This window comes from Astatotilapia calliptera, chromosome 13 (assembly GCF_900246225.1).
Source record: "Astatotilapia calliptera chromosome 13, fAstCal1.2, whole genome shotgun sequence".
Lineage (NCBI taxonomy): Eukaryota > Metazoa > Chordata > Actinopteri > Cichliformes > Cichlidae > Astatotilapia > Astatotilapia calliptera.
Window position 1 is genome coordinate 11,673,157 of NC_039314.1, and position 20,122 is coordinate 11,693,278.

At 38.9% G+C, this 20,122-nt stretch overlaps 2 protein-coding genes across 3 annotated transcripts; both read left to right on the forward strand.

Annotated features, from left to right (window-relative positions):
* The first annotated feature begins 1,438 nt into the window (after positions 1-1,438).
* On the forward strand, positions 1,439-3,859 carry col19a1 (collagen, type XIX, alpha 1). Its single transcript, XM_026190932.1, has 5 exons — positions 1,439-1,455; positions 1,556-1,629; positions 2,650-2,736; positions 2,927-3,059; positions 3,395-3,859. Exons 1-5 carry the CDS (start codon positions 1,439-1,441, stop codon positions 3,804-3,806), a joined length of 723 nt encoding a protein of 240 aa, XP_026046717.1. The 3' UTR covers positions 3,807-3,859.
* A 526-nt stretch (positions 3,860-4,385) lies between these two features.
* On the forward strand, positions 4,386-19,972 carry col9a1b (collagen, type IX, alpha 1b). Of its 2 annotated transcripts, XM_026190849.1 has the most exons (34): positions 4,386-4,389; positions 4,673-4,756; positions 5,336-5,356; positions 5,716-5,778; positions 5,883-5,918; positions 6,001-6,063; positions 6,995-7,048; positions 7,381-7,416; positions 7,585-7,608; positions 7,718-7,771; positions 8,706-8,759; positions 8,958-8,990; positions 9,072-9,128; positions 9,222-9,275; positions 10,792-10,845; positions 10,965-11,018; positions 12,073-12,126; positions 12,687-12,740; positions 12,863-12,916; positions 13,015-13,068; positions 13,184-13,237; positions 13,689-13,733; positions 13,848-13,901; positions 13,981-14,034; positions 14,136-14,189; positions 14,795-14,866; positions 15,039-15,074; positions 15,179-15,223; positions 15,337-15,369; positions 15,490-15,636; positions 17,249-17,303; positions 18,222-18,410; positions 18,534-18,611; positions 18,840-19,972. In XM_026190849.1, the coding sequence occupies exons 2-34, from the start codon at positions 4,688-4,690 to the stop codon at positions 19,034-19,036; spliced, it is 2,055 nt and encodes a 684-aa protein (XP_026046634.1). In that variant the 5' UTR covers positions 4,386-4,389; positions 4,673-4,687; the 3' UTR covers positions 19,037-19,972. The 2 variants fall into 2 exon arrangements, with proteins under 2 accessions (XP_026046634.1, XP_026046635.1); XM_026190850.1 differs by lacking the exons at positions 4,386-4,389; positions 4,673-4,756; positions 5,336-5,356 and adding an exon at positions 5,026-5,283.
* The last annotated feature ends 150 nt before the right edge of the window (positions 19,973-20,122 follow it).

Sequence of the window (20,122 nt, forward strand, 5' to 3'; positions counted from 1 at the left end):
GTTTTTTTTCTCCAAAGACGTATGTTTATTTATGTTGTAAAACTTTTGCATAACACTGTCACTTTTTTAAGGCATAATCCAGCCTGTTCATTGTTCTTGTGACATCCAATTCACTTACTCAGTTTAATTTACTTTCATTTAATTCATTTTATTTTTGATAGCCAATGTCACAAATAGAGGTGCAGACATAAAAGCATTTTAGGAAATGTGGTCAGTTACATGTACAAAAATAAATTTAAACAAACCATCCGAAATACATACATACATAAACAACCCCACACACAGACTTAAATATAATACAGAGGTAAAGGAAATAATTCATATATAAAATCCCTTGAAACACCAAATGCCAGTGTGATTAAAAAGATATGCGTCTGTGTCTGCAAGAATACCAAACATGGCTGGACTCTGTAGGTACAGGTGGTATTATTAAGTGGAAGCACTAGTTCGATGTCGAAGAAGAATTTTTGCTCCTTACATTCAATAAAAAGTCCAGATAAGGTTGAGTCTAAAGGTCTCTGACATGATTTATGTATGCATTTGTTTAATTTATTTATCTCTTCTTCTCAGTAAGCATGGACTCTGAGAAGCAGAAACTGAGAAGAAGAAACTCGGACTCTTACCTTCCAAAAAGATCACATCACTGCTCTGGTCTGATCACCAAGCCCAGATCTAATCTAACTCATCAGTGTAGAGTTCACTTAATATATATCACTTCAAGAAGTTTTTTTTAAAATGACACAACAGAAGGAGGAAATGTGGGGGAGACGCACAAATTCACAATCAACAGTTTCATTTCTTATTCATAATCACTGGTAATCTTGAAAAAAAAAAAGGGTCCAGTTTCTTAGAAATCCACACAAGACATTTCTTAGGCTCTGGGTGTTATGACTACTATGAAAAATGCAAGTCCTGCACTTTATTGCCTTCTTCTAAGAACAAACACAGCTTGAATACTTCCCTGGTCAGAGTCTCTTGATTTTCACTTTGGACTGTACTGGAAACAATGTCGTCTGAATACCATGCAGCCACAGAGATCACAAAGAATGCAGTCCCAAAAGTTCAGGGGAAATTATGTCACCACAGGGTAACATGATCTTTTTCATAGTCAACTACATTTTATTTAGCATACACAATGACGCTCATAGAATTACAAATGGGTTACAATACAGAGGTTATATATGCCTGAAGTAACATTAAAGGCCTAAAATAAAATCCAAGGTGGGTGCAAGAGAACGGTGAAGTTGACACTGCAGAGACTGTTGACTCACTCCTGCAAATAAATAACAAAAGCCAAGCTTATAAGAGACCTCTCACTGAGACCCGAAGCTATTTACTTCTGCTGACCGAGCAACACTTCAGCGTTTTTTTTGGGTTTTTTTGCTCACTACTGGAAGAAAATCAGAAAATAAATCCTGCAGCAGGTAATTTTTTTTAAATGGGTGGAATCGAAAGGTAAACTTTTTACTTAATTACAACAGCAAGAATAATACGAGTTGTGTCTGGCTGTGCTGTCAGAAACCTGAACCAAGGATTTCTTCTGATTAACTTCCAGAAATATCCTGCTCTATTCATTGTGCTGCTGCTATGTGATCCCACTGTGCCTCTGCACTGGACTTCATTCCCAGAGTAAGTAATCTTCTGAGCTGTATGGTGCAATTGCTGACAAATCAATGACACATGAAGCTGGCATTTCATTAAAAAAAAAAAAAAACAGGAACAAAGTAACAAGATTACCAGAGCAGTGCATCCCCTCAAATATGAGTCATGTTCGGTATCTGTCAACCGCAGCATACTACACATATTAATCATTAGTTTGTGCTTGTGGCAGCTGTTCTTCTTTGCTGAAACTGTTTCTTTGAGATGCATGATCTTCTTAACATGTTAAATAATTGTCACATTTTTGTTACTCTAAACAGTGTGGTCTGAGTTTATAGTGCTCTTTTCTATAGCCAAAAGACTTGGACACCCGCATTTATTTTTATAAGTATCAGTAAATCAATAAATCGACATGTATTGACTTAGGCACTTATTTCACGACCTTCTTTCCCATTAGGTTTACACTATTTGTTTTCCTTCCTCTCTCCATATGTCTTCCCTCTTTACCGCATCCTGTTCTTATCTATATTTTATTACATATATCCAGCATATGGGTATGTGTAGAAGCACTAACATCACTTGATTAGGAGCTTTTCTTTGTGCAAGTACATATAAATGTAGATTCAAATGTTCACTGAATTCTCAAAGTATATTAAATTGCCAAATATATATATAAGTGTAACGCTACAGCATCAACCCAGAGTTATACATCTGGGGGGAGTGAGGTGTTTTATGCAATGCTGAGACTCATGTTGGCAAACAGAAAAAGGAAAGATCCTCTTCACGCTCGAGGAAAACCTTAAACTTTCTGCACAGATGTGTAAAAACAGGCAAATCTAGAACTGAAGTGTTAAAGAGAATATGGCAAACAGCCAGAGATAGTCTAATATTTATTCAAGGCACTGGTGCTGCTTTCCAAACACTGAGCTTTTATTCCCTTCTACAAAACACAAACACACACACACACACACACACACACACACACACACACACACACACACACACACACACACACACGCCCTTTGACTACTTTCTCTTTCCTTCTTGCAGCTGTGAGATTTTCATCTCAAGTTGGTATTCATTTGGAGCAGCAGTCCATGTGCCCTCAGATCAGCATTGGGGAGGATCATTTCCCAGGTGGACTCAAAATATAATACAGATGAAGTAATGTTATTGTGAAAAGAAAAAAGAGTGTATAATGAGAATGAACCCAACATTTTCTCTGTAAATAGACATTAAAAGAACACTTAAACAGCACATAAACAATAAGGACTATTGTATTGTAAGCCGTATAAGATGTATATTTAACCACTTATGTGTCCTTCAGGATTTTATATCATGTCACAGTTCCACATTGCTGAGTTGGCAAGAAGGGGCACTGTGAAAAAGGTGGCTGGACCATCTTCTCAGAATGTTGCTTATCAAATAGGCCCAGCATTCAACTTCAGAATCAACACAAGGTGAGGTGCTGTGCTTTGAAATGTGTGAGTGAACACCGACACCTAGTGGTTTGTCTGGTTTAATGCCGTTTACCCTGTCCATGGTCCTGACCGTCAAAGGCGCGATTACCTGCTCCACCCCTTTCCTTTTGTGACCCATCTTTAACTTCCACACAAATCACACACAGAATAAAACCTTCGTGTTGCAAGAGATGTCAATAGGTTTCATTTTATAACAGAGTCATTAATAACAGTCTAAAAAATCAAGAAAGTTCATACATTCTGATCGATCCGCTGACTTTTAATTGAAAAAAAAAATCTGAGGGTTTAATAACTGTGCACCCTTTATGCTGCAGATCAGCCTATCCGCTTGGATTGCCGGAGGAGTTTGCATTTTTGACAGTGCTGCGCATGAGTGGCAGCACCGTAAATCAAAACTGGAATATCTGGCAAATGCAAGATGTGAACGGCGACGAGCAGATGGCCGTCAGGCTCAACGGGGAATCCAAGTCGTTGGAGTTTACTTTCACAGCGCTAAACGGAGGGAGGCAGACTGTCGTTTTCAGCCCACTGGGGTTTCTTTTCAATGACCAGTGGCACAGAGTGTTCCTGGAAATCAGCAGGGACTCTGTGGCCCTTTTCGTGGACTGTGTCCTGATCGATTCTCAGGATATTCCACCCAGACTAGAAGTCAGCCTTAATGGCTTCACGTTAATAGGAAAGCTCAAGGATAACCCGGTGGTAGCAGTTCCGGTATGTCTCTTTTAGGACTAAATTTAGTACTAAAGTTGATGGAATTCGCCCACTTTCAGACCCATATATAGTAGGGAACTATACTTTAGGATTTAACACCATAATTGGTCTTAGATTATTTCATTACAGATCATTTCCTTTTCTTTCTTTCTTTCTTTCTTTCTTTCTTTCTTTCTTTCTTTCTTTCTTTCTTTCTTTCTTTCTTTCTTTCTTTCTTTCTTTCTTTCTTGTTACTGTGGGCTATGCTTCAAGCTACACAAAATATAGTATGGATGATTGTAAGGCACATAAAAGACACACTTCCCTGATACATAATGACTTTTCATTATTTATAATAGAAAAATAGAATTCATTATTAAAGCCTAAGGACTGTTTTGATTGACCACCCACGTGACCCCAGGCCTACACTTTTTCAAATGTCTTCATTCTGATGTACAAATCTTTTGCGTTTATTCCCATAAACTTCAATATAGTGACATTACAACTTAAATATTTTTCAAGTGATTGCAGCGCCAAAGCTTTTACTATGAAAACAACCCCCAAACAGTCTTTTATTTATATGCACAGGAGTTCTTCCTTCCGGGCGCCCGTTAGCAAGGTTTTCCAACATCCTGTTTGGTAGTCTGTGGTCTCCTCATCCAAACTTTACTGATTATTATTATTATTATTATTATTAATTGTTTATGTTATGATACGCTCCCTGTCCATAAGCATGAACTTATTCGATAGTTTTAGTTTTTTGGTTTTATTCTTTAAATATTTTTTTTTGTCTTATCCTAACTGACGATATATTATTAAAGGGCCTAACCTTTGGGACACAGACTGTACTGTACTTTCACGGTATTGTGCTAATTAACAGTATTTTTTTCCTATTTCTCTAGGTTGAACTGCAGTCAATGCTAATTCACTGCGATGTGACTCGAGCCCGGAAGGAGGAATGTTATGACCTCCCAGGCGGGGCATCGGTAAGAATGATCAGTTGTAATGAAGAGGGGGGAATGGGCCAAAACAACGACCAGGATTTGCGCTTCACAGAACAAGTTGCTGACCACGATGATCTCTTTGTGTCTTTAATTTAATTTAATTTTTTCATTCTTATATAAAGATAAACGGTAACACTAAATGTTGAATAAAATTCATTTTGGGTCGTAGCAGAGGTTAAATAAACCGCTGATCCTGCCTATTGGTAGTGTCAGCAATGTAGCCCCTCCCTGTGGTGTTCCCCTGCAAACCCTCCAATCACTTCCTGTAACCGGTCATTGTATGAATATACATGAGCCACTGAAAGCTATGGGACCTTTGGCTGTCTAGACAGCTCTAGCCGGAGTCAGTTGGGTTATTTTACAGGGGGCTCCTTCAACCTAACAAACCCCAGAGAAAGGACTACAACTTTTACCTTTCCTGCACAGGGGAGATCATGACAGGGGCCCAGCGCATTAAAGGGCCATTTCTGGTGCTGCTCTTGCAGCTTGTCCTTATTTGCTCCTCTCAAGTAAGTCTCATTATGTTTCTCTCTCTCCCTGTTTTCTCTATTATGTCTGTAGACAGATGTGGCAGAAGTGCTGGTAAGTTCTTCTGCAAGCGTGCATGTCAAACAAAAAGTTAATTTACCTGCAATTATGCTTAGACTGGGATTTCTTTCTTCGGTTAATTTGTTTGAGCGTCAATCTGTTGTGGAAAATGCAAGATTTTCAGCTTTCATTTAAATTGGTTCTTTGTTTCAGTGTTTTGTCAGCTACTGAATAATTTAAAGCCGAAATTCTGTTTCAGTATTTCAGAGACAGTCCTGTCTATAACATGGCAGTGCACCTGTTCTTGCTCTTTTCATATTGGCTTTTGTCAGAGGGACAAAATTGTTGGGTATTTATCAGAAACGTAATCAGATATTTTCCTATTACATTACAATTAATTTCATTATACATAGAATAACCAAGGACCCCCTGGCCCCCCTGGACCTGCAGGTGTCCCAGGAATTGACGGCATTGCTGTAAGTGCTTATAGTTTTTCACCATTGTCAGTATAATCTGTCAGACACTTTAAAAATAGTTCAGTGTTTGGACCCCTGAAAGTATTAAATCTCTTTTGTTTCAGGGAGAGAGGGGAGACGATGGCGAAGACGGTCCTCCTGTAAGTATTACATATAGTAAGAGATTTAAGTAATCGTATCAATTGTGTGTCTTTTTCACTGAATATCTGTAACCTTTGTTAGGGACCCGACGGAGATGCAGGTAAACCTGGCTCTGGAGGATTACCTGGAATTCCTGGAAATGATGTGAGTGAAGTATATTTTGTACTATTAGGATCAGCATTATTTTATAAAGTTATCAAGAAACCCTGAAACCTGCAAAGGGGGTGGGACCACAAGGTGTGTTCCTCCCACATAATAGGTCATGTTTGCACGTTAGACTTTTGGAGTGAAATTTTAGATGTAGAAGGGGATCTTAGGGCATGTGTGCAAAAATTTGAGGAATTTATTTGACAGGATGAACGAGTCCCAGTTTCCTTTGCATCACGGCCTGCATGTTTTAGGTTCCTTTCAGAGTTTAACAGTGGGTTAGGAAAACACAAAAGCCCATCTTATGCTTACATTTTGGTCTTTAGGTGAATTCACTTTCACTTTAGAAGTTTAAACAGACCAAATCAGTTACTTAATTCAAAATACAAGATAAAAAAAAGTCACTGCCTATAGAAACTGCACCCAAAGTGACAAACAATAGGAGCTTTGTTTGGCAGGCCACTGTTGGTGTCTCCTGTTGAAAATTCTCAAAACAGTGTGGAATGATTTCTTTCAGTGTCGTGTTTGAAAAGAGCCGGAGGAATGTTGCAGTCCTAAAGTTTTGCCCTCTGACCTGGCGCTTATATTTTCTTGTGTGCTTGATAATTTGAAAACCCTTTTGTGGACGGAGCAGAGAAGCGTGAACTAAAATTCTGGGGTGTTAAAGTCAAGTTATTCCCACTTCCGACAGAATAGAGCAGAATTCCTCCCACACAAGTATTTTGATGGTGTAACATATGGGGATCAGCTGATCAATTTGGAAATATCGACTGGGATGGTGGGGTGAAAGGCATTTTCTTTTGACATCATAAGCAACATATTTAAATTCTGAAAGTGTCTTTTTTAAATATAAGAGCAAAACAGGCACTTGATTTGTTTTGAGATTTGCCATGATGTGTTAATTTCACTCGATGACTCTTCTCTGCAGGGTTTGACAGGCCCCATTGGAGATCCTGGGCCTGACGGTCCCCCCGGACAGAAAGTGAGTGACTAATGAGCCTTTGCTTTCCTGCTTCAGAGACTGTCAGTGAAATGGTGCCAAGCTGCTGTCCAGTCTTTTGGCATGGCAGAAAGAGCCGCAGTGCATAAACCAATTCCTCATGACAAATGAGACTTAATCCTGCAAGTCTTCTGTGTAATCCCCATGAGGCACGAAGCCCCAACATCTTTCCTCATTAGGCTAAACATTGCCCAGCTCAGTCATGTGATGAACTGAAGGAATGTTAATTTGAACTGCTTGCAGGCTCAAATAGCTCAGTTTTACCTGAAAATGGAATTTCATACCTAATCCTGAAGTTTATGTTTGTTTTTTAGGGGGAACCTGGGAAACCTGGACCTCGTGGAGCAGCTGTAAGTAACATTTCCTCTTGAACCCCACCAGTCACAGGAAATAGCCAATCGAGGCCACCTGGAAGTCATATGATATAGAAGCTGTCTAAATTTTAGTGTTTAAGTCATTGCTATGTTCACCAAACCCTGTACATCACTCATATTGAATCATATTGTATGTCTCCTCAGGGTGTTGGGCCAGATGGACCCCTTGTAAGTAATTTGTTTACACAACAAATACAAGTTCCTGTAATTCTAAAAGTTTAAATTATTTTGTATTCAACATGTGTCAATAATACTGAATGGTCTGAAATGTGAGCAGGGGCCTCCGGGACCTGGAGGACTTCCGGGTGAATTGGGAAAAGCTGGACCACCTGTGAGTAGAGGCAGAGAAAAAGGACCATTGTCGTTCTTTTTTTATTGAGACAGTGAGGAGGATACAAGAGGATACAAGTATCTTTCATGATTACAAACTGATAATATAAAAGAAGAAGAAACTACTGTTACAGCCATTTCCTTATTCACAAGAAATAGCCACAGCAGGTAGCTCCATATGTTTGATCTGGCAGCCCTTACTGATAAATCCTCAAAAGGATTTTTGCATCCTTCCAGGATCTCACCAGGGCTCTTTAGCTTATTAGGCAAATGCGTAAACCACCAAAAATACATAAACATATAAAAGTTGCATTGTGCATCTCTACACCCTGTAGGTATGATGTGTTAATACCCCTATAAAGCGACAAAATATATATGTGCACATGCAGAATGCATTCACACTCACACACTGTTACCAACCTGAAAGTATCATCTAATCAATTCAGTTTTCTTTTTATTACAAATAATTATTTTGTCTAAAAAGAAAGTCAACCCCCAAAAATGTAAATCATATTTTTCAATCAAAGACGGACTTTTGGCTTTTTAAAATAAATCATAATATACATTTCTAATCACAGTAAATATATTTTGTCCTATGAAACATGAAACAGTACATTAAATATCCAAAAGAAAAAAATCCACATTCCTGTGACCCAGCTGTGCTACAGTTTATTTTCTATATACCGATATAATTGACACAATCAGAGTCAAAATCTAGTGATTTAAAAATCCCTGTTAATAGTTTGGTTGTGTTCTGTAGATAATAATCCACATCTTTTATTCCGAAAATCAAATTGTAAGCTGGTAATGTTGGTTTGCAACATTACCAGCAAGAAATGCCTTGCTGTACTTTTATCCTCTTGCATGTTAGCAATTATACACCATGTGCACATCTTCCCTGTGTAGACTTGATGTGTTTACACCTCTTATCACAGGGGGCTATGGGTGTGAGAGGGCCACAGGGACCTCGTGGACCAGCAGGGCCCAGAGTAAGTGATTAAAGGTTCATTTGGGATTTGATGAAATTTCCAAACTTTCTAGATGTACATGTTAAAGCCATTAGGTTTAATTGGTTAGTTGCCATCAATAAACACTGTTGTCTTTCTTTTAGCGTATTTACAAGCTCCTCTAATCACTGATGATGTTGAGTTATGAAAATGTTAACTGCAGTTTTCACTCCATTTCAGGGTGCTTCTGGAGTGCTTGGCAGCACTGATCTGGTAAAATTACTTTCCGTATTTCTTGTTTTGTTTTTACACTAGATTTTAGGAATACTTTCTGACTTTTATTGTGTTGCTTAGTGTCCCAACTCCTGTCCACCTGGGACCTCGGGACATCCTGGTCTTCCTGGCATGAAGGTGAGTAGAAGTCACTTTTGTTTGCTCTGAAATCACATTAGTATCCCAAAATAGTGTTGTTGTTTTAATAGCCTTGGCCTGCCTTGTTTCTAGGGCCACAAAGGTGCAAAGGGTGAAGCAGGAGAACCTGGGAAACAAGGACACAAGGTAAAATATGTTAATGCTTGCAAACTGAAATCTACTCCACGACTATGCCTAGCCATATGAACTGATATAAACACTCGGCACATAAACAAAGTGAATTTATACTCCTATAACTGTGTAAATAATCACTAAAAACACCGAATTTCCCCCCGCAACTGTCACAACGTTGCACATCGGGGGAAAAAATGCGCGTGACTTAAACTTTAAAAAATTGATTCCCGACACCACTGAGACAAGGATTATTTGTGCTGCTCAATTTCAAGAGGAAGTGATACAAGCTTGTGTGTAATTTCTCTGACTCCTTGTCATGCACGGGCGATGATTTATTCGAAATGACATTCAAGCAGATCTAGCTTCTCCCTGTAATGTGTCCACGCACTATATAAATGGAAATGAGTCTGGGGCTATCTCCCTTTATCACCCCCATGCCAGGATATGATTTACTGTCAGCTTGCACTCCTTCACTGAGAGTGATTTTCTCCTTCACTGAAAGTTTCATTTGAGGCGCCTTTTGCCTGCCTGCAATTCACACAACTCTCACACGCAAAGATATTTACAGTTAACAACAGAACGGCACTGTGCGGGGCTTTAAGAGTATTATCTCACGATATTTGTAAGTAATGTTGAAGTAGAGAATAAGTAAATGTTGCGTTTATATGGAAGAAACTGGCATGATGTAGAAAGCAATGCTATTTATATAAAAGCATGGGGTGTATTTACATTTGAAGTCGAAGGAGACAATGGTAATCTAAATTGCACATTACATATGACATATGACCCGACTCCAACCTTCACCCAACATGAAGACTATTTTTTCATTCACTCAAAAAAAATCCGCTCACCAGAAAATCAAGACATTTTTTGAATGATTTAACAGTCTAGATAACTTTTATCTTCTTGAAGAGCAAGAATATTGTCCAAATAGAAGAATATGAATTCTGAATCTTACATCAGATGGTAGTTGATCAAGCACTACTAATTTCTCTCATAATAAAAGCAGCGGCTGACCTGTTTGACTGCATTAGTTTCGGCTTGTTATGTAACATTTCATATATTGTTTACATATTTTAATTGCTGGTTTTGATTCGCATATTTAAAAGAATAAATTGCCCTTTTTAACAAGAGAAAATGTGCTCTGCTCTGGTCCTGATAAATATCTGTCTTAATGGATATGCTTTCTCGGGTGTACCACAGAGGCAGCAAATATATTATTTGTAATTTGCAAAGCTGGGGACCGGTTAAATGCTTGTCTGGTTTCCCCACTTGCAATCCATTAAGAAGTGGGTATTAAACACTTTACAGAATGGCTGCCCCTATTTTCTAATTAACACACGGTGGATAAGAGCAACATCAATTTGTTTTTTTCTGCAAAAGAAACATGCTGATAGGTTGCCAGTGCCATCACGGTTCACAGTATGCCCACACTCTTATAATGTAGTTAAATTTGCAGCCCAATATTTCATCTGATTAACTAAATATTGCTTTTCAAATGATTTTCTTTCTTTTTTCACTCATCGAGGGCGCGGAGGGAGAGCAGGGAAGTCCAGGGGAGGTTGGAGCCCAAGGACCGAGGGTGAGATACAGTGCTTAATCAGTGAATTAAGAGTCTTTCAAGCTACAATTTGTTTGTTACTGTTCTGTGTTCTGTTAATATGCTCACCAGGCATCTGCTTAACCTGTTTGTTGATCCAGGGACCTCAGGGAATTCGTGGAGCTATGGGAATGATGGGCCCAAAGGGAGAGAGGGTAAATGTTTCTTTCATTTTTAAGCCCACGACACCATGTATGTAAACAGTAATTGGTAAATCATTTAAATAAACCCTAATTTTGAAATTAAATATTCTTAAAAGATAAAATATAAGTTCTGGAGAAAATATGAGTTCATTTTGAATTTGATACCATGAGTTCATTAAAAAAGTGGACCAGTAGTCACAAATAAAGTGAAAAAAGTTTAGCAATTAAAACGAGATGAACTTATTTGATTGGCAAACGAACAGTAACATGAATAAATTGAACGAGTCTTGTCTTGAATAAGATTGTTGAGGGCACTGCATTAATAAAAAGACACTATTCTATAGTGTAGATGCTGCAGTCGTCCACAAGCACTTATGAAAACAGTTGGCAGTAAACACCTTTTTTTTTCTTGCATCCATAAATGCAAAGTGAAAAGAAAATGTTGTTCAATTGCAGTTCATTTGAAACAAAATGATCAATAACTATCCTGTGGTTGGAATATATTCCTGAGCAAAAGGACCGTGTGGCTTGTTATTAGCACTTAGCTCAAAAGCCAGCATTGCTTATGGTATTAACGGTGTGACATCGGTACAACTGATGGAACATGGGTAACTTGCACATATATATATATATTATATTTTAGGACAAGACAAAATTATATTTTGTCTTGCTTATTTCAGCAAGACAATACCAAACTACTCCCATGTCTTACAGTAGCATAGCTACACAGTTAAAGACTGTGGATGCTAGCTTAACTGATTGCAGTCCAGACATGTCACTGATTTAAAAAACACCGTGTTGGTTTTATAATATGCCACATTATAAAACCAACACAGGGTTAACATGACCTGCCACAACATTTCCCAAACACACTAGCTAGATTTAAAATTCAAGATCATGTGTTTAAATTGTTTTCTTGTTTTTTTTTAATAGTCTGTGCTGTATTTTATTGTACTTAAAATATCGTAAAAAGACTTTACTAAAAAAAAAGAATCAAGATCAATCATATTTAATTGGTAAAGTGTTGTAATTAAATGATATTAATACCTATTTTGTTCTTTGGCAGGGACCTCGAGGTCCTGATGGAGATCCAGGTCCACAGGGTGTTGCAGGGGCAGCTGTAAGTTTGTTTCAATGTAAATACATTTGTGGTTCATAAAGTTACCAAAACTAGAATGAGAGGCAGAGGGTTCATGCTCCTCTTAAGTTGAACTTGGGTTTGGGAGACAAGTATCCACTCTCCTTTCATGATTATGCTTAAATCTCTTAAAGCTTAGAGCTAGCATTGGATCAGGTGACCCTGAACAATTCATTAGTTATGCTGCTATAGACCCAGGCTGCTGGGAGGACTTCCCATGAAACACTGAGCATTTCCTCTGCACTCCCCCTGTTTTCACTCCTGATTTGTTTATATGCAAATACTGAATGTCATTACCTTTAGTGTACTCTTCCTTATAGTTTGCATTTTGTCCTGTTTGTTCTCCTCGGTCTCTACGTTCCTTTTTTCTCTCTCCTCTTTCTCTTATTGCTCATTGTGGATTGCCTGAATATTGAGGGGTCTTTACCTTGCTATATTGTATATAAGTCCCTTTGGCAGACTTGTTGTAAAACGGAGCTACATAAATAAGATTGCTTTGAACTAAAGATGACATGTAAATATAACCTGACAACTTATTTCAGGGGGATGTAGGCCAAAGAGGTGTTATGGGTGAACCCGGGCCTAAAGGCGAACAAGTAAGCAGCAGCACTTTATCATCACAGATATGAATATTTTCATAAATAAAACATAAGAATAACTAGACTGTTTGTTTACAGCCATTAGAAACTATTGACCGTTGGATTGCTTTGTTGTTTAGGGTGCTCAAGGACCAAGAGGACTCACAGGTGTTCCAGGTCCCAAGGGCGAGTCTGTGAGTGTTGTATCAGTGATGACAAATAATCCTGTGATTATCAGATAGTGCACATTGTGAGCAAACCATGCATTGTTCTTTCTCTCCTTTCTCATCAGGGCTTACCAGGTGTGGATGGTCGTGAGGGTATTCCTGGAATGCCTGGAGCAAAGGTTGAGCATTATTACACTGTTTAATAGTTGTAACTTGTGTTATAACTTGCAATATTATAGAAAGTAAACATCTATTTTTCTCAGTAGATTAATCTTTTGCTCTGTTTCCCTGTAGGGAAGCGTTGGGAAGTCAGGCATCCCTGGAGAGGTTGGACTTCAAGGGCTTCCGGTGAGTATGACCTCTGAACTCAAACTGTCACAACTAAGTCATTTCAACGGGTACAGTTTATCTAAGCTCACATATTTTCTCTGGGTTTACATTTCAGTAAAGAACTGTTGGGTCGCATCTTATAATGAATATTACACAGTGCGCACATAGTGGACGGTGCTGTCAGGTAGTGATTACTGTCATCCTCAGGCACAACTGCCAGAGCAGAGTTTTGATGTGTCAAGTTTAGGGAATTTATGAGAATCATCTTGAAATTTCGAATGATTGCAAAAGCCTTACGAGTTATTATCTTCTTATTTGTGTCAAAATGTAATTATATCCACTAATCCAGCTTTTATCCTCTCTTACTGTTATGATGATGTTCATTTTAAGAATGGTACATTGCTCCTCTGATTGAAAGCAGTTTTCCTTTTTCTAGTGTCGTATATAAATGCATGTCCTCTGTTTTTAGGGTTTGCCTGGTGTACCTGGACCAAAAGGCACAAGTGGCCCTAAGGTGTTTTCCCTGATCAATATATTAAAAAAACGTTTTTTCTGTTGTTAATTGATTTTTATTATTTTTTCTCTTAAATTGTTACTATCTGAAATAAGCTTTGATGTTTCTATACAGGGAGATTCTGGTAACCCAGGCCTTTCTGGAGCAATAGGATCTGCTGGCAAACTCGTAAGTATGAACAGGGATTGTGGAAACATCAGTATAGCTAGTGTCACCTCTGTTATGACACTGTATCGTGTTACTGCAGGGTGAGCGTGGAGAACAGGGAGAGCTGGGATCTGTCGGGCCCATTGGTGAGCCTGTAAGTGTTTTTTTTCCCAAGAAGAATTTCTGTTATGCTTGTGCTTTAGATTTAAACTTTACTCCATTTCACCTTCTTATCATCTTCTTTTTGACCTACAGGGAGATAGAGGACAGCAAGGTCCTGCAGGTCCCGCTGGAAAGCCAGGTCCCCGGGTATGTTATGAAGAAAAATTCATTAGACTGTAATTGTTAAGTGAATCATTTTGATTGGGAAAACATTTATTTTTTATTTTTTTTTAGCTTATTTTAGCTTACATTCTTACCTTATTTGGGAAAATGCATCACTTTAAAAGGCCTGGCAGCCAATGTGTCCCCAGCAAACAACAACAGCAATCAGTAGAAAAGCTGGTAGACTACATTCCTTAATTATCTATAGATTTTTTTTAAAAAACTTTGAATGAAAGAAACCAAAGAGAGGGAAACTTCAGACTCTAAAGTCCTGGCTGTTGTTTAGCTGGAATGTCTCAGAGAATAGATGGAGGCCAGATCTCACACAAGGTCTATTTTCACAGTAAGGGGAGACCAAGCAGCGGGCTGAAAGAGCTCTCTGTTCTCCTGGCATTCCTCAGAAAGCCGGACGGTGATCAAAGGGAGAATGGCACACACACAAACACGCCGGAGAGAATGACTAGCAATGCTAAGCTTTACGACAGTTACTTCTAAGCATGGTGTCAAGGGGGCCTGTGCTGGAGATTTTTTTTTCTTTATCCTTGCTTAAATGTTTCGACTTCTCCGATGTACATATTTTTTTTTTATAGGGACCCAAAGGTGACCCTGGTCTTCCTGGTCTCCCAGGTCCTCCTGGTCTGCCTGGAATAAAAGGAGAAAGGGTAAGTAAATAAAAAAATTCAGACAATTTGCTTAAAAAATGCTAAAAAAAGGTAAAAATGGACTCAATAATCAGCAACAACCAGCTGATCGGCTCCCTCTAGAGTATACAAATGGAATATTTTGTACTTCTGAGTTTTGCATGGCGTCTTCATCTGTTTTTATAAATTACAGGGAGATCGTGGAGAACCAGGACCCAAAGGAGAGCAAGTAGGAATGAATTAATTCTCTCTTAACAGGAAAATACTGAATTTAAATAACAAATGGGTTTCTTTGCATAGATTATTTGAAAACTTTTTCCTTTCTTTTCACAGGGAGTTCAAGGTGATGAGGGAAATCCAGGAGAAAAGGGGGATGTTGTAAGTGGTTACACTAACACTAACAGGATAAATCTGACATATTTTACACGTTCACTCTTACCAAAGCACATCTGTAATGTTTCCAACATTTGTGTTTGTTATTTTTGTCACAGGGTGACTCGGGAGAACCCGGCCCTAAAGGGGAAGTGAGTTGAAATTCGTTGTTTTTAACCTTAATAGCATCACCGTTTTCCTTTTGTGCCGAGTGACTGACAATGTGCTGAGGTTTTAAAATGCTTCTAGTCTAAAAGCTATTGTCTTTTTAGGTTGGGAACCCCGGTGAGGCTGGCAGAATAGGTCCCGAGGGAAGTCGAGGACAGCCTGGCATTGAAGGACCACCTGGCACACCTGGACCACGGGGCATGCAGGGAAACAGAGGCCCACCTGGAGTCAGAGGAACACAGGGTCCTGCGGTAGGTCCAAGAGAAAGTAGTTACCACTCATGAACCAAACTCTCGGGCCTAAGGCTTACAATTAACTGTAAATGTAATAAATAAAATAGTCAAATTGTAAATACATAAATAAATAAATGTTACTACATAAAATAACAATTTTGTCTTATATAAATGGTTTTCAGCAGAAGTGATGTGAACCCAGCTAAAATTTCATTATCTGTCATTTGTTTCTTCAAGTGGTTTCTAAAATGAATCAAGGATTTGCCTTATGTGTTACAGAGTATGCAAACATGCCACATTTTCCACAGCTTTAGTAAGCAAAAACACGATCAATCCATATAATGCAATGATTTCAGTGTATATTTAGTGTTTTACTTAAAAAAAAAAAGCCACAAAGAATTCTAAGTATAATTAATAAGTGAATTAAAAAACAAGATAATACTCAGATAGAACTTGAACAAAACTTTAAGACTGTGAAATGATACATCTATAGGATACAACAGACTTATGGTGGCCCTGAGAGGTCAAATACACTGCAACTAAACCCCCCCCCAAAACAACCCCCCCCCCCCCCCCACACACACACACACACACACACAAAACACGCTGCAAAAGCTCACGAAACAAAACAGGCATGTTTCTGAGGAGACAATAACGTGACGTGCAGAAGTTGACAGAAACCAAAGCATGTGCAGGATCGCTCTGAGACGCTTTAAAAGAAGCGGAAGATTCATTTGTGGAGAGGGAGAAAAAGATGCAGGTACTGTGTGTTTTAGTCACATGATTCATTATATACTGTAGCTACATGCTTTGCAGTACTTTTGACCTCCCAGCGCCACCGTACCTGGGCCTAGATTTGAACTGCGGGCGTTGTTTCTTTGAGCTCACTGCGTCATAATGCCATTCATTTATTTTTTAGAAATAAATTTATGCATGTAGGTATGTATTTATTTTTTAAAATGTATTTAGGAAGTAATTATATAATCTCACATATTTTTTCCTCAGAATAATAATAAGCAGGTTAATGAAAAAACACATTGTTAAGCTTTAAGTTAATATAGGGTTCATCACAGCCATACACACTTTTATTATTTTGATGGCTTTGATATACTAATAATACTGCAAAATAAATAATAACACAGACGAGTGTCATATAGCAACAGTGAGTACACTAAACTCCAAAATTCAAGATGCTCCTGAAATACTGTTTCACTACCCACCTGATACTTCAGTCTGCGTGAAGTGAATCCCCACTTGCCCCCGGCTTGCCGGTGTTCTGGCATCCCTCTACAGGGAGGTGAGCAAAAGGAATGCTTCCTTATCAAGATCAGTGAAATCCCAAATTCAAATTCAACACCTGTGAGGTTGTAAGGGGAACACTTGTATCTCCACAAATGTCAACTTTTCAAGAGAGGAGAAAGTAAGCCTGGTATTCTGCTCTACCACTGTGCACTTTGTGTTTGTTAATCCTGTTATATAAGCCTAAGAACAGCAGTGTTTTCTCAACATAAAGAGGACTTAATAATCTTTCATTTTAAGATGGTCTGCTTCACTGTTGAGTCTCTGCATTAAATGCCTTAAACTCTGTCATGAAATCTATTAAGTCATCTTTTTCCTTCTTCCCTTCTAGGGTAAACAGCCAAGTGATCAGCACATCAAACAAGTTTGCATGCGAGTCATGCAAGGTAAGAAAAGATAGGCCTTTGACCCCATTTATCACTCCCCCGTGCCTCATTTCATGACTTTAATACGTCCCAGAATGCCTCATTACACAACCACACACAGAGCCACGGCTGCATTTTCTCATTTATCCGGGTGGTTGCTGAATACTCTGAAGTTGAAAAAGGGAAGGTCTCATAGCCAAAACATGAAATAAGCTTCAGCCTTTGTTTATTTGATGGATGAAAGATCCCTCCTCCGAGTTTTAGAAATGTTTCACCGAAGTCACAACCTCTGTTCTCTTCATTCTTTTGCTCTTACGTCTTCACAACTCATCTCCTATCCTCATGACTATTTTATACCCGATGTGCTGAAAAATTAATTTCACCTCCAGCAGACCTACACTCCTCTGCTCCAAGCAAAGAGTCTGCCTGGGAAGGAAATCTTTAAAAAAAAAAGGAAAAAAAAAAGAGCAGTCGAGCAGCTACAGCATGAATTTTCATCAGGAGCCAGAAAACTGGAATTTTAAGTGCAAAATACCGTGCAGAAGGGAGCCACGGGAGTTTAATATTAGATCCTTTGCACCATGAACATAAATTTTCTGTCACTGATTGGTTGAAATAAAGAATATTATCTCCTTTCTGCTCAATTTACTGGTGTCCTATGGAAAAAGGTTAAAAGCAGGAAAGGCTTGAGGGATATCATGACCACACTTTCACCTCGATCGTGTCCAGTGCTCAAGTTTAAGAGCTCCCACGCGAGAATTGTTTCGGACCTAAGTGTGACATTAGTTTTTAGAAATGAGCCTTCTGGTGACAAATGATTTATTCTCAAGTGTTATGCCTTGAAAGTGCCCTTGACAACTATCAACTAGAGCTGTTGAGAAGCATTCAGTGACTGTTTTTCACCTAATGGTTCATCATCTTTCTGTTGCGCTTCCACAGAACAGCTGACTCAGTTAGCTGCTAGTTTAAGGAGGCCAGAGTCTGGCATTGCTGGTTTACCTGGAAAACCTGGCCCACCGGGGCCTCCTGGTCCTCCAGGAGACAACGGCTTCCCCGGGCATGCTGGCTCAAGAGGCCTTCCAGGACTCAAAGGGCCACCAGGACAGATGGGAGCAAAAGGACCCAAAGGTGATGAACGCGCTCTCCTTATTTGCTTTTTAATTAGACATTAAACAAAACAATGGCACAATTCTTTTTTTCTTTTTGTTTTTTGTAAATAAATTATATATCATTATATAATACGTCTTACAGGTGACATGGGAGACAGAGGGGCCAGAGGACCCATTGTTCGAGGACCGAAAGGTCAACCTGGACCACCTGGACTTCCTGGTGAGTACATTTTTATCTCTGTATGACTATCATCATGCACAATTACACATTACAAAAGTTAAACAACCTAAAAATAAAATAATAAAGCCTACATTGCTAAATCTAATCTATTGAAAAGCAACCAACAGTCTTTTATAATAAATCATGTGAGTAGCTGTTACATTAAGGATAAATGTTAACCTGTTTGTTAAAGTCAGCAATTAAGTAAAGCATATTTTGTCATCACAGGGGAACCGGGAAGGCCTGGCTATGGCCGTGACGGTCAGGATGGGCAGAGGGGACCTCCTGGCATTCCTGGACAGCTCGGTGTGCCCGGGCCTCCGGGTCCAGCCGGTCCTAATGGTTACTGTGACCCATCAGCCTGCAACCTTCAGGCAGGAGCTGCGCAGCAGTCCTTGGATGTGAAGGGACCTGCAGGAAACTAAGAGACATTCTGGCAAAGAACAGAAAGACTGTCGAATTATCTCCCCTGAGCACACAGCATTTTTCACAGTTTCTTCCCAGGGGCTCTAGCTGGCACAGTGCCTTTGATTCGCTAACCTCTTGTCTTACGAGCATGTTTTGTGCCAGCCACATCTCCATCAGAAGCAGCCAGCCTCTTTGAGTCGTGGAAAAACACACACATATATATATTTTTTTTATGCGCTGCAAAAATCTAGCCTGTTCTGGTGTGTTTTTTTTCTACCTGAGAGCTGTTTTGATATATTCAGGACTGTGCTCCCATTTCCGACATATAAAAATGACCAGAAATGGTTGTTTATCCCACTCTCCTTGTACCTCTGCCTGAATTTTCTTTTTGTGGTCTCCCTTAACTAGTTTTCCGAAATAAAAGCTCTTTCTTTTCCTCCACTTTTTCCCAGAACATCTCAAATAATTAACTAAATTAAATCAGGATGAGGATTTTTTTGGGGGTGAGAGCTGGGGGAGCTGAGGGTTTCAAACCATCATGGTCTCTATGAGCTGATCTTCCAAAGATAACCTTTCTGATACCCTCTTTTGAATATATAGTTTTACATTTCTGACTGTCTTTTCAGGCTTGCTGTATGGTGTAAATCTGTAAAAACTGAACAGTGGTTACTTCTATTCCCTACAAACCCCCTGATGTGAAATATTACCTCATTGTAAAGAATGACAACAGAGCACAGCTGTGCATATGTGGGAGTATGTTTGAAGGATGAGGGAAAACCATCATCAAAGTAAGAAATACACAGGACAGCATATGGAGTGTTTAATTTATTCTGTATACCGGTGTGATTAAAGATAAAAATATATTTTGTAAAGAGTATCAGGAAATGATTCTTAACCATTTTTCCAAGAACCTCGGAGTTAAAAATGAAATAAAATACAAATGTCACAACTGACTAAACAGTCTCACAATCTACCAGCTGTTCGCACCTTTCAATCACATCACCAGATCCTCTGCAGCAGATGGTGCGTTCCCAGTTACAGAGGTACAAATTTCCATTTTCTTCTAAGAAATAAGCACTTTTCCTCATGACATAGTCAAAAAC

Excerpts from the sequence above, each read along its gene's own strand:
- col19a1 (XM_026190932.1), top strand. Across the intron at positions 1,630-2,649 it reads CACTGGACTTCATTCCCAGA|CTGTGAGATTTTCATCTCAA; the intron begins GTAAGTAATCTT and ends TCCTTCTTGCAG. Across the intron at positions 2,737-2,926 it reads TGGGGAGGATCATTTCCCAG|GATTTTATATCATGTCACAG; the intron begins GTGGACTCAAAA and ends TGTGTCCTTCAG.
- col9a1b (XM_026190849.1), top strand. The coding sequence starts at position 4,688 with ATGCTAATTCACTGCGATGTGACTCGAGCCCGGAAGGAGGAATGTTAT. Across the intron at positions 9,276-10,791 it reads CTGGGAAACAAGGACACAAG|GGCGCGGAGGGAGAGCAGGG; the intron begins GTAAAATATGTT and ends TCACTCATCGAG. Across the intron at positions 13,069-13,183 it reads CTGGAATGCCTGGAGCAAAG|GGAAGCGTTGGGAAGTCAGG; the intron begins GTTGAGCATTAT and ends GTTTCCCTGTAG.